This window comes from Phaeoacremonium minimum (genome assembly GCF_000392275.1).
Source record: "Phaeoacremonium minimum UCRPA7 unplaced genomic scaffold PA7_03_scaffold_39, whole genome shotgun sequence".
Taxonomy (NCBI): Eukaryota; Fungi; Ascomycota; class Sordariomycetes; order Togniniales; family Togniniaceae; genus Phaeoacremonium; species Phaeoacremonium minimum.
Genome location: NW_006920946.1, coordinates 961,137 through 978,914, shown reverse-complemented (window position 1 = coordinate 978,914; position 17,778 = coordinate 961,137). Strand labels below are relative to the sequence as shown.

The window sequence follows — 17,778 nt, the reverse complement described above, 5'->3', positions numbered from 1 at the left end:
ACTTTAGGCTCTTTTCTCAAGATATCCAAGGTAATCTCTTTGTAATCAATATTAAAGCTATTTCATTTTATAAGAATAACTAGGGATTTTAAGTAATATCTTACTCAGATATTCTACCACCTATTATCGTATAATACTATTACTCCATTAGTCAAAGGTTAAACTACTTCAAATACAGCTGATCGGTATGTATATAATCGTCAAGGCTCACAGGGGAGCCTTGACAGATCACTAGAAACTCAAATGCATTAGCAGGCTCCTAGATAGACAGACCATTGGTTGACTTAGGAATCTACTTAGTAATAGGATGTTCGTTCATACTAACATCAAAGATTTCGTGCGAGTATACAACAGCTGGTCATGCTAGCATAAATCTTTCAGATAAGTGAAGTCAAGCTTCCCATCGCCCTAAACCCTCTTAATTATATAATTCTGATAGCGTATCACTATTAGGACGTAATAAGAAACAGTACTACGCTCACATTTAGTCTTAAATACGCTCCAGTCATCTTCCAATCTCCCAATTTCGCAAGTCGCGCAAGAGCTCGAGCTAATTTGTCCGCTAAGCATATCTTGAAGTTTTCAGACTCTGGCAATAAAGCAGTAAGAAGAAGTAGTAGTATCTAGATATATTGATAATGATATTACTACTAGATACTAGTTGATATATTAATCTAGTAGACAAATGGGCAATCCGTACGTATATAGATCTCGTGGACTATTAATGAGTCCGAGAGTCCCTTATTAGAGGGCAAAGTAAGAAACTTGTTGCTCAGAGATACGGGAGCTGAGTACGGTGAGATTTGAGGGTTCGTTAGTCCATGAGATACCTGCAGGAAGGGGCCGATGAATTGATGATGTGAGATCATCGTGCAGCTGATAGTCCTCGAGAATACTTCCCCACTCTTCCCTGGCTAAATTAATCCTACTGTTCTGGATATCGCTGCTTGGATGCTCGCCCTGATAAATTTCATAACGCAACTCAAACTCCGAGCATTCGTAATCGCGACGTTTCTCATTTGTTTGAAGGCTTTTGAAGTCCCTACTTTTTGAGTACCAAAACATCTCCCCGTCATCACGCATGGGCTCGTAGTAGTCCAGTGGTTCAACCTCAGTGCTGCTATACTGGCCAAGGAAAATACCAAATGAAGGCGCTGTCTTGACAATTGGGATGTATGATGACCTAAAAAGGTTCAAGACTTGGCTGGCCTCCTTCATCAGAACAGAGTGAAGATATACCAGACCGAAAGAGGTAAATGTTCGTCGCAATGGCTCGGTTTCATCAAACTCGAAATTCATGGGATTCTTTCTTGACAGATACGTAATGTCTGAACTACATGCAGATCTGAAGGTAAGGTCGCAATCCTCCTCTGACTCTTGTTCGCCTGGCTGAGGGTGTGCGGCTTGCTCTTTTCTTGGGTGTCGACACGGGAATGGTTCTTGAAAACATCCGTTCTTTGACAACGCTGCTTCCCAACGAACCTGGAGATGACGCGACATCTCCCGTGTTACTGCGTTCCATGTATCGGAAACATACTCAAATATGGAATCCAGTATCCGAACTCTGCCAGTGGTCAAGGTTCTAAGTATGTCCTTTTGGGCTTGCCAAGAGTGTAAAGGGTCGCCAGGGCGATGTCGAAACATTTGACAGACAAGCTCAAATTGAAGGAACCTTCTCTTAGCTTCCGAAGTTAAATTGGATGGGAGAATGTACTCTGAAAGATCTGGTCGCAAGTCATAATAATTGCACATTGGCATGCAGCAACGTAGCGATGGATGACACCACAGCGGGGTGTGCCCCTCAAAACCACACCTGTCGAAGGATATTTGGTGAACATAGTCGGCCAGAATGGTGGAGATGATTAGATCCAGATGATATAGTTGGGCCAGCTCTCTGGATCCCTGCGGACATGGCGATCCAGGAAATCCGTCTTGATACTGATGATAGAAAGCGTCGATGGTTTCTCTACTCCCTTCGGACGAGTGCGTGAACTTGGGAAATCGCACGACAGCCAACCCTAGTTGAATATTGATTTCATTTCCGAAAGACTCATGGACCACATCGGACAAGATTCGAGTATGCTGAGCACAGAATGCCTGCCATACTGAGCTACATGAATATATTGCGGCCTTGAGATCGGTGCAGCACAGTTCGGAGAGGACGAGCCCGATCACCTCCAGTGGTAAAGCGTTAAGCGTAGACATATTTGTCTTCTTGCAATATGAGAATGGTCAGGAAGATAAGAGAAATAAGAGAAAGTTTTGCGGGTGTCTGGAGACAAAAGACTCGATTCTGTTCAATGAAGAAAAAAAAAAGTCGAATTCACCGATGCGCAATACCTACTGCGGTTAGCTTCCGGCTACCCAGGGACATCTTCAAACTTTGAACCAAGATACGAACAGCACTGGTCACACACAAAGTTTGCTTGTGCTTGCACATCATTTGATGACCAGTGTGGTTATGGATCTAGGCTCTAGTGTCAAAAAGTACATATGACAGAGTGAATGCGTATATATACCAAGCCTCTATGACAAATGAAGTTCACTCTAAGAGTTAGAGCTTTGTCGCAATGCGACGAGCCCCGACGCTCAACTTGAGGTCATTGTCTGTAGTAAGCTGCAGGTTTTGCAAAGCTCTAGGACTAGCCGTACCAAGTGCGAGCTTATTGATTGGGATCTGATCCGCGGCCAGTCCTCTCCACTTCCAGAAGTCAAGGACGTCGTTCTCCTTGCCTTCAATACGGTCCACGACGTACTTCCCTATATTAGGGAAGAACATGAACGCATGTCCGCTTCCACCAGTTGCCACAAACAGCCCCTTCCGCTGCGGCACAGCATCGACAACGAAATGGTTGTCGAACGAGTCGTTGTACCAGCACATGCGTGTGAACGCAATATCGTGGCCTTCCTCGCCGATTTCGGGTAGAAGATCGTTAATCATGTCTCGGATCTTATCCATGGCCTCGCTGGGAATCTGTGTCAGAGATGCTGGCTTAGACCACTTGGTGATCGGAATACTCCTATAAACCTTCTCGTTGCTCTTTTCATCTTTGTTGACGAGTTGCGGGTTAGTATACTTGGTACCACGGTACCCGAACTTGAGGTGCCCAAACTCGTCCAAAGGAAACCCGTACATGCCACCTTCAGTGCCGTCACGCATCTTATAGGTAAACGTAGGAAAGTTACGCGGTGAGAAGCGCTCGTACAGATGTGAGGACTTAGGGATTTTGATAACAGCAACCGAGCCGCCGGTAGTCTCGCACAAGCCGTCGAGTTGGGGCACAATCTGGTTCGTCCAGCCTCCGCAGGCCACCACTGTGAGACTCGCGCGGTGTTTGGTGCCGTCTTTAGTCTCAACACCCACCACCTCACCATTCTTTTCAAGGTAACTAACGAATTCCCCCGCGTCACCAAGCACAAATTTAACGCCCGCCTGCCGGCAGAGGTGTAGTGCTAGGCGGCACACCTTGTCCGCATAGACAAACCCACCCGTGGTATCCAACAATGCTTGATAGAGCTTGCCCCGGACACGTCGATTGAAGGGATCAACGGCGAACATGAAGCCATCGCGACGAGCTTGCTCCACATCTCGAGGATCTGATACGACAACTTGAGACGTCCGCTTGCCGATCTTCTCCATGTTTGCGATAGAGTGCCTCTCAAATGGCGGGAGCTCCATCTGACCGCAAACCTGCAGATTGCCGTTGTTCACCCAGATCCTGTCCTCCTTCGTCATGCCTGGCGGAAGGCCCCGACCTTTAGCCAAGTATTTATTCCAAGATTCCCAGCCTTGCATAGCCTCGAGAGCAATATTCTGGTACACCACTTCCGGACCATATGCGGCTCGGATGATCTTATTCATGTCTAAGGCAAGGTTTGCGGTCAGCGCCTGGTTCCCACATGCCCCATGTAAACGCGGAGGACCTGCCTGCGGAAGCTGCATCGCAGCCATTGAAATAAGAGTACTTGGAATCATCATAAGGCTGTCTATCAATGACTGTTACATGCTTGAATCCTCTTTGAGCTAAGTGAAGGGCGGTGCTGAGCCCAAACACGCCCGCCCCAATGATAACGATAGGGTCATCTCGCCCCACAAGAGCCGCCATGTATGTCGTGATTTTGTATAGTTGCGATGACTTCTGACTCGGCAAGCGTGAACTTTGAGCATCGAGTAACGCTCCAAGACTTCAAATTGCATGTCCCGGCTGCAGAGCCTCGGTATTACTAGTAGAGTGAGCTCATAAGCATGTCTAAATCGTAAGAAGGGGAAGTGAAGTCGTAGGCGGGAGAACCCGAAGCTATCGGAAGAAGACGACCTACAAGTCACCCACTTTTGACGCTAACCTCATCCCACGCCTACTCAGATATGCGGAAGAGATACCTCGGATATCTTCTCTCAATCACTCAACTCAACTGGTCTAAGAGTGGTCAAAATTGACTCTCGATCCTACGACGTCGGGTTTGACTGGGTAGACCCAGGAAACAATTAAAAGTGATGTGCTCTTCTCTACGGAAGCCGTATAATTTCACTTTTAAAATACCATCTATGAAGAGCTATAGTAAACAAATGGTATTTAAAAAACATCCTCGATCTATCGAAGTATCTGGACAGATTAGGATTGGCTGTAGTTTTGGTCCCATTTCAACTCATACAATGTTCCTTACGGACCTGTCCTAACAATCGGTCTAGGCAAGCTTAGTTGACTGCTGTTCTTCGGCTCTCGCCTGTCTCATTAATTGAATGAGCACCTTTGATTTCAACCAGCCCGGTAATGAATTGACTAGTATAAATTGTAGTGCGTGTGGGAAATATCCAGTAACGACAACAAGTCCGCAGCGGCTCGCGCCATGACACGCGCATCCGGTTCCTAACCATGTCGGCGGCTTACTGCCGCTGAACTGCACCCCGCGTGTGGTGCCGAAGAGGACGGTGAGGATATCAACGGGCAATGACTCAAGAGCACAGTCGTGCGCCAGAGTCCACGCTTGAGCCGCCAGAAAGGCCTTAGCAGGCCCATAAAATGGAATCAGCGGCAAACCGATATCTGCGGCAAGCGAGCCAGCCGTGAGGACAAGGGCAGGCCCAGACCGACATAGTTGTGGAAGTAGACGGGAGAGCAGTACGGTCGGAAACACGGCATTGAGCATGATGATTTCAACGATTGCGGTCTCGGAGAAGCGATCGATTGTGTCGAAGGTCGGATTACGTGAACCTCCGCCGAAATTGTTGACAAGGACAGTGATGTGCAAGTTTTCTAGCTGGGTAGCAATCGCGTCGAAATCGACGGTGTCCCGAGCATGGTCTTCGGCACATTTGACGCACGCAACCGTACTAGCATCAACGGCGATTGTTTGGAACTGAAGCATAGGGTGGGTTTGCTAAAGTGATTTTCGGACATTATCAAATTTATCCTGGTTACGGCCGTGGATGACAACATTGAAGCCAGCAGCTGCAAGTTCATATGCAAAGGCTCGGCCAACGCCATCTGTGGCACCGGTGACCAAGGCCCAAGGCGTTCGCCACTCGGAGAGTCGTGTAGATAACGATTCAACTGAGAAGGCTTCAGGTAGATGGAGAACTAAGACAAAGTTCGTTACAGCAAGGATGCGGTGGTGAGAAGGCCTAGCGTAGTTATGATGCCGTCTAGGCTGGTGATGGTAAAATAACCTTCTATGAGAAATCTCATGATCATTTCTAACTATACACTGGTGGGAACAAGTCACGTCAAGAGTACCCGCGACAGGTTTATATAAATCTCGCAGAAAAGAGGAAATTGAGTTCATGCATCTACATAGTAAGTGGAGAGATCCGCTAATGAGGCGACGTAGTCTCTCAGAAATTAACCTGCATTCGTATAGACTTCTAGATGATTGGTCGGGCTCACGATAAAAGCAGCCCGCAGCCAGAAGTATGGGCTAAGTACATCTCATACCACAATGGACAACGACGTTTGTGGACCCACGTTTTCAACCTCTCATGGCAACGGCTCGGGCGTAACAGTTCAGCTTCTGCTACACCGGAAAGGTTTCCACAACAAATAATAATAACGAGGCATGTTTTCCGTCACCATCTCGACCATGTTAACGCAAACTTGGTCAAGCTATAACCTGTGGCCGAATGTGATTTCTTGTTGCAAAAAAAAATTAAACCTCTCTTGATTGAGACTCAGATAGATGAAAGGAGTAAAGGACAACTCGCCTTTGAACCAGTGCTCCTCGGGTGACAAAATTGTATCATTACGATAGTTACATTATCTGATCAGCTACTCATGAAGAGAGACTTGGGGCTTGGTTCTCGATATTCATTAATGCAGCAGACGCCACGCGAACAGAAAACGAAAAACGAATTTGCAATTAGTCCTTTGGAGACTTTCCGGTTATTTGAGTGAGAATTGACTTTCGGCTTACAATATAAAGCTTTTATAAGAAATTAATTATTATTACATCTATACGCTAGGTTTTCTTAGAGACTAGATATTCTAGGGTCATGTCTCCGGACCATCGGTCTGGAATTGCAGCTGCAAATAGTATTCGCTTGCGCTGTAGGTCAAAGACTTATAGGATCCCTCATGTGGCTGTCCATACCACGGTATTCTGAAAGTTAAGTCTAGAATGGCTGCTGCGCGATACGCCCAACCCACACCAGAGCTTTATGCAAGTGTCATCCTGGCAAGGTGTAAATGCACTTCAATGTATATTGTTTGATGTTCGCGATAAGATAATGTTGTGCATCCTATTCATCTTGGAGTGACAGCCTCGAAATGGTAACGTTACAATACACTTACGCGGGGTGTGAACCCTGCTCATAGTCCATTGCTGATGGGACCCTAACGAAGCTTATGACACGGATTGCACCGATCCCGGAACTGGAAGCCATCCTTTCTGCAAATCCCAGTTGAAGGCTCTGCAATATCGCCATAATAGTCTTACTTATCAGATGCTTAAGACAGGCTTCTCAGTTGAGGCTCAAGTCAGCAGAGAGTCTCGTCAGATTCGACCAGCATCGTGTGACTGGCCTGCCCGGGCTGTTGAGACCTCCTCACCTGTCTCTGGGCCTCGATTTTCAGGAGCGCGGACATTCAAAGCAATCTTATTTTGTAGCGAATTGAATAAATTAACGCCGAACCTACTGCTACTAATCACTCACGAATGCATCCGGAGATTTAGGTGATGCTAGCACCGGGCCTACCAAACAGCGTCCAATCAACTTTGTTTCTAGGCCAGAACGGGAAGCTTAGTATGCAAGGGGTATCATTCTCCCCACGAACTTTTGGTCAGTGTCTGCGATATCATGACAAAGTGTATATGCCGTGTACTAGGATGCCATGCATTAGCTGCCGATATGTGTATCTCTCTCTCACAGCCTTGTACGGTACCAGCCTAGTCAGCATGTTCAGCCAGGGGCGCCTGCACGTAAACCAATCTGCGCTAGTGGCCCCTTTCTCCTATTCCATCACGCGCCTGGATAGATCGAGGCACTGAGCTTGTAGACACGTAACAATATCGGTGGATTCTTTATCACGGACTCCAGCTAAATTGGCTTGGGCCTGACGCGTCTAGGAGCCATTCTGACAAGCTCTGTAGCATTCTTCATCCGCCATGTGCCCCTCCATTTCCTACTTACCCTTCAAATCTCCCATGCAGCCTAACTGTCATATCGGTGGCTTCCGTAATAGGACATCCTGTCTGCCCGCGATCACACCTTGTGCTTCAATGGGCGTCTAATGAGGTTGCCAATGTTCTACTATCAGCCCATGGGATGTAATGTTAATCACGGGCCTCGCGTTGTTACAAGCCTTAACACCCCAGACTGCACGATGCTACCCGTGGTGTTCATGTGGTTGGCGAGTCTCAGTCAACCACACACGTCCAAGGCGTGTCATTCATCAGATTAGCATCCCCTAAATTCACTGTCTAAGTCCAATGTCACGGCTACCATCATTAACGTAGGACAGATCCTAGACTGTAACAAACACTAAGACTATTCAGAAACCTTGGGCACCCTTTTGGGTGCTTGAAACTCACGGTCCGTACCACAAGTATATAAAACCTTTCGACGACGCCTTTAGGAAAGCCTATTTCAATTCCCATTCCAGATTCAGTGTATATCACCTCGTGACTCTAGATACCTCATATCTTGTATTTCTAAAACATGTCACGATCTATGTTTTCCACAATAGCGGTATGGAGCGCCGCACTCTTGCCAATAGCCCGTGCAGGATTCAGCTCCACTGCCTCCGATAACATCGCGGTCTATTGGGGTATGTTTGATCTATAATGACAATTTTAAGATGCTCAGTCTCGATTAGGTCAAAATTCATACGGTCAGGCCAGCTCTCAAGTACGGTTGTCAACATATTGCCAAAGTGAGTGTAAATGCTTGTGATTCAAAAGACTTATGCGCTAATGCAGTATCGATAGACACCGACATCGATGTATGTTTACATTACACAATCGCGTCCCTGAATTTTACTGACCATCGTAGATTATTCCTCTTGCATTCTTGAATGTTATCGTGAACCCGACCACAGTGAATTTTGCAAACGCCGGGGATAATTGTACCACCTTTTCAGGAACCACATTGCTGAGTTGCCCACAAATTGAGTGCGTTCATCGCACAAGAAGTCGTATCAATCAAATTGCTAAGATTTCCAAGGGCCGATATCAAGACTTGTCAGTCTACATATGGAAAAACTATTTTACTCTCGATTGGCGGTGCCACGTACACTGAGGGTGGCTTCAGCTCGTCAACTGCTGCAGTGAGTGCAGCAAACAATATTTGGGCCATGTTTGGTCCTGTACAGTCAGGAAGCACTGTCAATAGGCCTTTTGGAACTGCAGTCGTTGATGGCTTCGATTTTGACTTTGAATCGACCACTTCCAATATGGCGCCATTTGCAACACAGTTGAGGACCTTAGCAGATGCTGCAGGTGGTAAGAAATATTACCTCTCAGCGGCACCCCAGTGCCCGTATCCTGATGCCGCGGATAACGACATGCTTGCCGGTGCCGTGAGCTTCGACTTTATCATGGTTCAGTTTTATAACAACTACTGCGGACTGCAGTCATTCGTTGTGGGATCTTCTACACAGAACAACTTCAATTTTGCCACTTGGGACAATTGGGCCAAGACTGTCAGCAAGAACAAGTCGGTTAAGGTCCTTCTCGGAATACCGGCGAACACAGGTGGAGGAGCGGGCTATCAATCTGGCAGCACCCTTGCCGCGATCATTACCTACTGCAAGCAGTTTTCAAGCTTTGGAGGTGTCATGATGTGGGACATGTCCCAGCTCTATGCTAACTCGGGCTTCCTAAGCTCGGTTGTTGCTGACCTGGCATCAGGAGGTGGCGCAGTAACCACAACAGCAAAGACTACCTCAACAACTACCAAGGTAGGCACCACGCTTACAACGAGTACCAAGACCACAACATCGACGGCTGCTACTACAACACTGGTACCGCAGTGGGGACAATGTGGCGGAAACGGCTATACCGGCTCCACGCAATGCCAGCCGCCCTATACCTGTGTGGCGACAAGCGAGTGGTGGGCTCAGTGCCAGTAAATATGAAGGCCAACACCCGTGCCTCAACAGGATATGGCGACGATTGTTCTGAAATGCTTCTTTTGCACATATTTCTAAACATTGTACATACTTTCCGCGACCTCTCTTTGAGTCCACGTATATATTTTCTCTATTTAAACAAGTCGTGATGACAATCAGGCATATATGAACATTCTGTGAGCTGATTAAACCCTGACTACAATGACACACTAGAGAAACCCACCACATGGTGGCAACAGTCAACCCCGACGGACGGTCATTTGCCTGCACGAAAATGAGCCAACGAAGACTGCATCAACATAGACAACCGAAGTTAGTGTAGAAAGAATCTGTCGCTTGATTATGCAATGCAAAACCAGGTGGAGAGGGCTGGACACATGTTCATGTTCTAGAAGTCAAGACTAAATGCCCACGAATAAGGCTAGGCTTTGTGTGTGCCGTTTGTGGGATTTACAAACAACATGTGCATGCGATGGAATATCGAATATGTCGTCCAGTGGACCTAAGAGACTTGGCCACGTGCGTATTTGAAGCCCATGATTGATCAGACGGGTAACCATGACAGGACCCGGAGCGGTTGCTTGGCGCTTCTGGGCGGCTGTCTTAGTGGCTAGAGGCGCATCAATCAGGCTTGTTTGAGTGATTACTAGAACTGCCAAGCCATCGGAGGCTCCCTGGCACCCTTGATTCGCACCTCAGCAGCGAGATTTGGGTTGTAGGGTGTATCAACCTCGTGAGATTTATCGAAATGGACTGGTCAGAATCCCACGCCATTCCCGTTGCAATACCGTAGCCTTGAAGATGAGGGTGGTTCAGAGCAGACTGCATACCTGGAAGAAGCGCGCCCCGACGGCCAAGGAAACGCCATAGTCTTGGCCAGCTATCAATACCAGCAAATCACTGCAGGGAGCAGTAACCACGGGGCTGCATTCTACCTCGATTGTACGGCAGAGTTGCCCAGATTCATGGATGTAGCCGAGAATAATGCCTGAGACAATGGATGATAGAATGTCATTAACGCCTCATCTCATGTTCCTGGCCTTCGTAGGCCGAGGGCTGCCAAGACACCAAATGCAAGAAGAGCCAGGTAGAAAGGGCTGAGCAGCAGAAAATTCAGATCCTGTCCCAATGATATAAACTCACGCTCCCTGTCATTTCTGACACAGACGATTGCTCAATCACTTTCGTCTTTAAGCATTCAGCTGTTGGGACCTTCTCGGTTACCTAACTTTTTTAAGGTCGTCAAGATGCCTACTCTTCATCAGTATGACTACTTGTTTGCCATAGGCACCATCTTTGCCTTCCTCGACGCGTGGAATATCGGCAAGTTTTCCCTTCTTTCCAGACTTCGATGTGGCGTTGTGTAATACTAACAGTCTTACCTCCTAGGTGCCAACGATGTCGCCAATTCCTGGGCTACCTCCGTCGGTTCACGGTCTGTGACCTACTTACAGGCCATGGGTCTGGCATCAGTTATGGAGTTTGGCGGCAGTGTGGGTGTGGGAGCTCGAGTTGCTGACACTATCCGTACGAAAGTCGTGGATACATCTCTCTTCAAGGACGATCCAGCCATGCTGATGTTAGGCATGGTCTGCGCTGTTACGGCCTCGTCGATTTACCTCACCTTTGCAACAAGGATAGGTCTGCCGGTTTCAACGACCCACTCAATCATGGGCGGCGTCATTGGAATGGGCGTTGCTTCAGTTGGAGCAAGCGGTGTACAATGGGTCGGCAAGGGGTCCGGAACAGGCGTGATCAATGCTGGTGTTGTCCAAGTCTTCCTCGCTTGGATCTTGGCTCCCGGTATTGCTGCGTGCTTTGGTGCGATTATCTTCCTCATTACAAAATTTGGTGTGATGCTACGAAAGAACCCGGTTTACAAGGCACTTTTCCTCGTTCCTATCTATTTCGGCATCACCGCGGCTCTCCTAACCATGTTGCTCCTGTGGAAGGGCGGCAGCTATACGGTGACCCTGAACAATGCTGAGATCGTCGGCACTATCATTGGCGTAGGTGCCGCATGGGCATTGGTGGTCGCAATCTTTTTCTGCCCTTGGCTTTACCGCAAAGTCATCAAGGACGACTGGCAGCTCAAACTATGGCATGTGCCACTTGGTCCTCTTCTTCTGCGACGAGGTGATCCGCCGCCACCACCAGCCGACTGGCACGGTGGTATTCGAAATTACTATGAAGGTCATCTTACTAAAGAAGAATTGGAGGCTCGACGGGCGCACCAAGCTGGTGTCCGAATAGTCAATGATGAGGAAGCCGCTGCACCTGGACAGGAGAAGCAGATCAATCCAGATGACAATACTTCAACAGATGCGGACCCATATGAGCATGTCCCAGAATCCCACAAGAAAATTGTTGGACCTAAACCGGAGGGCGCTTGGTACAATGGATCGGTGTTATTCTGGTATGTCAAATACGCGCTTTTCCGTGGTGTCGACAAGGATGTTGTCAACATGCAGAAAAAGAAAGATATTCTTTCGGGAGACGTTGAGGAGATGCATGCCCGTGCGGCTCACTACAACAACAAAGCCGAGTACATGTACAGCTTTCTCCAAGTCATGACTGCTTCAACCGCATCCTTCACACATGGCGCCAACGACATCTCTAATGCTATTGGCCCTTATGCCACAATTTATCAAATTTGGAACGAGGGAACTCTTCCAGAAACGGGCAAGTCGCATGTACCAATTTGGATTCTAGTCTTTGGTGGTTCGGCCCTTGCCATTGGTCTCTGGACTTACGGCTACAACATCATGAAGAACCTGGGTAATCGCATCACCCTTCACTCACCTTCCAGGGGTTTCTCCATGGAGTTGGGCTCTGTCATTACCATTGTCATGGCTACACGTCTGAGTAAGTCAAATTGCATCGCCACTTGTAATTGATTTAAGTTGCTAATGTTGTTGCAGAGCTACCCATCTCCACTACTCAGTGTATTACCGGTGCTACCGTCGGTGTCGGCCTGTGCAATGGTGATTGGAGGACAATCAATTGGCGTATGGTCGCTTGGATCTACGGTGGTTGGATCATCACGCTCCCAGTCACAGGTATCCTGTCTGGGGTACTTATGGGCTTGGTCATCAATGCTCCTCGCTGGGGATTCCAGGGTTAAAGAAGACATCTCGAGTGGCCGTCCTAGCTCGGTCACATATATGTCCGGTGCGCGAAGGGTTCAGCTGAGAAAATGAAATAGGTTATAACACGGCCGGTGTCCTTCCTGTTCAATAGGGCGCTTCTAATGACGTAACACTCGATAAAACCTTAGGTAATTATACCAACGTGATTGTAATATTGAGGAGCAAATCGACTCAGTAAATTATGCATTTAATAACGCCAACTGGTTAGTAGAAACAAGACAGTCGTGTGAGCTTCTCCTCAGCTCACCTTCCGTGAAATGCATGCATTTGCCCGTGACAGATCTAGAGGGCTGTCGCCAGCCCAGTAATTCGCGAGAATTCTCCTTCGGTGTGCTTCCATACCTTTTCAACCATTCCTTCCCGCCGGTACTGTCCTAATAGCTCCTCAATCTCTGGCTTCATGCTCTCGCCTTCGTGATTGACAGAATAGACACCGCTTCCAATACGCCCATCAACACCCTTCGCAATTTGAATTGACGGTGTGAGAGGCACCCCTGAGGTAGATTCAGTATCTTTTGATGGTGGGTACTTTGCACTAGTGCACAAGAACGCGTGCCGCTCTCCACACTCCTTCAAAGGCATCCTTTTGAAGGCAAGCCTCAGTTTGAAGTAATACTTGACGACCTGTAACATGAAGCCTTCGTCGCCCCTGATAAGGTTCGTATTTACTGCCCCAGGGTAGTTGTGAATGAAAGAGACGCTTGGCGCCTGTTGAGAGATTGCCTCTAGTGCAAGAGTCATCATCGAACATGAGTGGCCCCGGACGTTGCTCATTGCAACTTTTCGACCGACAAAATCATCAGTGAACATTTTGCCCTCAAACCCTCCGGCTAGAACTGTGATGACACGTCTGAGGGATGGTGAATTCTGTAGTTGCGGCAGCAGGTTTATAACGAAACGCATTCGAGAGTAGTATGTAACACCTTGGATGATGGGCAAATTCTCGCTTGTCTCTGAGCAAGTCACTCTCAGCAATCCAGAGCTTGGGATTCAAGAGTGGGTGAAAAGATTTCTCACTGGGGAAATCACATACCGCCGGGCATCAAGGTCCCCTGACTCAAAAACAACACATTTACTGCGTTTTCTTTGTTTTGGATGTCTTTACAGACTTTGTCGACATTTTTGAGAAGGCTTACGTCTGTCTTTAGAAAGGTATAGTGACCTCCGGGATTGGATTGCTTAAGTTCAGCAATCAAGCGGTCGCCGGCCTCTTGTGATCTTCCAATGAAGTATACTCGCGGCTGTGTGCATATACGAGAGAATTCTCTCAGAGCCGTCTCTCCAATGCCTGACGTTGCGCCTACGAAAACACCGACAAGACCGGCCGGGAGTGCTTTGTCGGCACGAGAGTTAGATTCTTGCACATCGTTGAGTAAGACCATGATGTACGGAGCAAACTGTACGTTCTGGTGAATGGACTAAATGATACGACAAAATAGAAATATTATACTGAATCTGAATGCAAACTCTTTCCACGTCAATCAGGGAGGAGAAAGATGTTTGCTGAGACTGTTGGCGGGCCCTCCCATAAATACTTATCAGGCCTGTAGGCATGACAAGCAAACGCACAAATCCATATTTCACATTGACTTAGAAATCCGAACTCTTTAAAATCCAATGGGGCCATTCTTGGTACGAAATACGGTTAGCCTGCGGCAAGTGTCCCGTAAATACAGTTGATCCTGGCATACGGGACCTGGCAAGAAAACAGAGCCAATCATCGACGAATCTATACGACACAAAGTTAGCGCGATCAATGTACACAACAGCGCATCATAAGCCTCGGAATACATAACAAGGCCAAACGTAATGATTGCAGCAAATTCACTTTTAATTCTTGACTACTTCAATTTGTTTAGCTTTTCTGATGCTCAAAGACAAGAACGTTGATGTTTAAGTTGAATAATTACAAAAAACCCAACATCTTTAAATTCCCGAAATTTCGCAAGCATCCAAGTCAAATGACATCCCTGTTATCGGTGCTCTGTCAGAGGGCTTCTTCTAGGCACTGAACGTTGCAGGCATTCATGAAGACTATCAGATCATGCTGTTCTTGCTCGTCAGCCGTATACAACACCGCTACCGCCAAAGTCCACGGAGGGTCTTCATTACGGGCAGATGGCCACAGATCCACAAGTTCTTATTCAAAGCAAATGCATAGTCCAGTTCTGTGAAACTATTGCTCAGAAGATCCCAGACGTTGTTTCGATAGTGAATTTCGTAATGCCTAAAACGATGTGTATGCATCGTCTACATCAGGTGCAGTAGACTGCTTGCCCAGATAAAAGAATTGTCTCGAGGCTTTGTCCAACACCGACAATCCTTCGGTCAGATCAGATAGCAGGTATTTCGAATGTTGAGGTAGTTAGAATATGCGAAGGCCGGCTCTTGATTTACTTCGAGTGCGCGGATATTCTCGACTTGCATCTTCTGACGCGTGTACTGTAGCTAGACTTCGCGATGTCTAGTTGTCTGGGAACGCTTACAAATAAGTACTACAGATGCGTAGGGCTCACAGAAGAGAGCACACACCAGGACTCCAATTTCTAGATGGACCTTTGATGACGAAGTAACTAGGCGATTTCAAGACTTGGAAAGTGGATAATGCCCGGGAGCGTTATTGACTGCGAGATCTCGTCAGCTCTAGCAGAGGACCGTACTGATTTCCTAATAATCAGTTGGAGCGTCTATGGACATCGAAAGGAGGATTTTGATAGAGAATACTGAGGTGTGTATATTGGCTAAATGAGAGACCGAAGAAAGTCACCGATCAAGTCTTATTGTGTATCAGAACTGAGTCGTCTGAGCTTTTCATCATCTTCCCATATAGGCCACACCTCCTAGACTATCAATGCAGCGTCTCGCTACCATGCTGCAAATAATTAATAATACTGGTAATTTACTTACGTGTCACCGTGAAAAGAGAGCACCTGACAGGATTGCCCAATTTTTGGCCTCCTACCGCATTCGACTGCAAAGTCGTGTTGGTTCTTCCTGTCAGTGGGCATGCATATGCAGCTTCAGACCAATCGGATTTCCCGCGCCGCAACCTCTAGTACCCCTTGAAAATGATTGCTCATCTCTATTAATTGTGTTCTATGGGATTAAATCCAGTCCTTCGACTGCTCGTTCTGTTCATCTTCGTGAAACCCCTTGCCTGCTGAAAATTTGAAGTGTGTCACCCAGGATAAATGTCTTCACCACCAAATCCTGATACCACGCTAGAAGGCCATTCGGCTCACGATGTCATTGAAGTGGTAAGACTTGATAGACTGCATTTATCTCAGGACTACCGCGGTAACCGCCACTACTTCAGGGCAATACAGACGACCTGGACTCTGCTTATGCAGAATCGTGAGACGAGTGCAGTCCCAATCGGCGAAGTGTTTCTGATGCAATGTTAGGCTACCATCGAGCACTCAATCACTATCCTCGTCCGTTCTGAAGTATAGAATCGAGAATGGGCGAAGATATCATGCGTATAAAGATGGCCAGTACTGGTATATCATTCCTATTCACAGACAGATTACACATATAATGTGAACCTGATAGTTTATAGGGCTCCTAACGACGATACCCAGCAGGAAGCTGAAGATATCAGGTGCTACCACTTGCTAACATACTAATTCTTGGTCGTTTCTGATGCCCTGCCCAGTCATACTATGTACTTTCAGATCCTTGGTGAAAAGCTCACTCTTGCCCCGATTTCCAAAACCCCTCAGGTATGCATACAGATGCGTTCATATAGAAATGTGCTGACTCGGGACCCAGGCTGTCCTTGATGTTGGATGTGGCACCGGAATCTGGGCGATGTAATTCTCTTGTCTATCATTCTGCTCGCTCGGGGCTCATGTGTTCTTTAGGGACTTCGCGGACGAATACCCATCGTCAGAAGTCATCGGCGTCGATTTGTCTCCGATCCAGCCAGCATCTGTTCCGCCCAATTGCCGTTTCGTCGTAGATGATGTCAACGAAGCTTGGCAATATCCTGATAACAAATTTGACCTAGTTCATATCCGGGCTATGACTGGTTCTGTTTCAAATTGGGTAGACTTCCATAAAAAGGCGTTGCAGTAAGTCGTGCTCTTCAGTCTATTTGTACTAATCCTAAGACTACCCAGGCATATTAAACCTGGCGGCTTTGTCGAACAGGTCGAGACCTCGGGAATGGCGGTGTCGGACGACGGGACAGTGTTGCCGGACTCCGCAATATCGAAGTGGTGGGATATCTTCAAAGAGATTGGAGAGAAGACGGGGAAGACGTTTGCAGCAAGCGAGGTGGCGCGAGAGTCTATAGAGGCTGCAGGGTTTGTGGACGTCCATGAGTACAAGTTTAAACTCCCGTTAGGTCCCTGGCCCAAAGACAAAACCCTCAAACTCTGGGGATCTTGGAATCAGATCTTTGTTCTAGAAGCGCTGGAAGGATTCGCTCTTCGAGGACTGACTGCAATACTTGAGGTAAGTTACTCAATAGCGAGTTGGTCAAAGACTACTAATAAGCTATCGACATAGTGGTCTTTAGAGAAAGCTCAGGTGTACCTAGCCGAACTACGCAGAGAATTGAAGAACCGCGATATTCACGCCTATTACTATCTGTGAGTACTATTTATGCCGAATTCTCGGAGTCGAAGCGACAAGCACTCACCTAATACAGACGTGTTGTTGTTGGACAAAAGCCTGAAGCTTAGATATTCAATTCACGCTCCACTACTTGTCTATTCAATCAAGAGTCTTATATATTCAAAAATTCACTCAGAAAAATAATTTCTTATGCCACATAAAGTATTCACAATGAATATCACAATGAATATCTGTAAAGAGACAAAGCTCAATCAGATTCAAAAAAAAAAAAAAAAAAACCCCAGTCATATTTCCGTAGCCGAGGATGGTGAGAGAGCTAGGTAGATCAAATCGCCGTAAGCCCAAATAGGGAAACGAGGCCCTGCGAAAACCTAGGAAGGCGTCACAGCAGAGGGTGATAAGGGAATACAAGAACCAATCAAGTGCGCAGGAGCAATATCAATTGTCCCGTCTTATTTCGAAGCATTGAGTTGGGGGAGCATGGT

General features: G+C 47.1%; 2 protein-coding genes across 2 annotated transcripts; one reads left to right on the top strand and one right to left on the bottom strand.

Moving 5' to 3' along the window:
• Positions 1–2,554: 2,554 nt before the first annotated feature.
• On the bottom strand, positions 2,555–3,862 carry UCRPA7_659 (putative sarcosine oxidase protein; the record flags this gene model as incomplete). The annotated part of the gene is made up of 1 exon (XM_007913253.1): positions 2,555–3,862. One exon carries the CDS (start codon positions 3,860–3,862, stop codon positions 2,555–2,557), a length of 1,308 nt encoding a protein of 435 aa, XP_007911444.1.
• A 7,371-nt stretch (positions 3,863–11,233) lies between these two features.
• Positions 11,234–12,687, top strand: UCRPA7_658 (putative phosphate-repressible phosphate permease protein; the record flags this gene model as incomplete). The annotated part of the gene is made up of 2 exons (XM_007913252.1): positions 11,234–12,428; positions 12,485–12,687. 2 exons carry the CDS (start codon positions 11,234–11,236, stop codon positions 12,685–12,687), a joined length of 1,398 nt encoding a protein of 465 aa, XP_007911443.1.
• Positions 12,688–17,778: the final 5,091 nt, after the last annotated feature.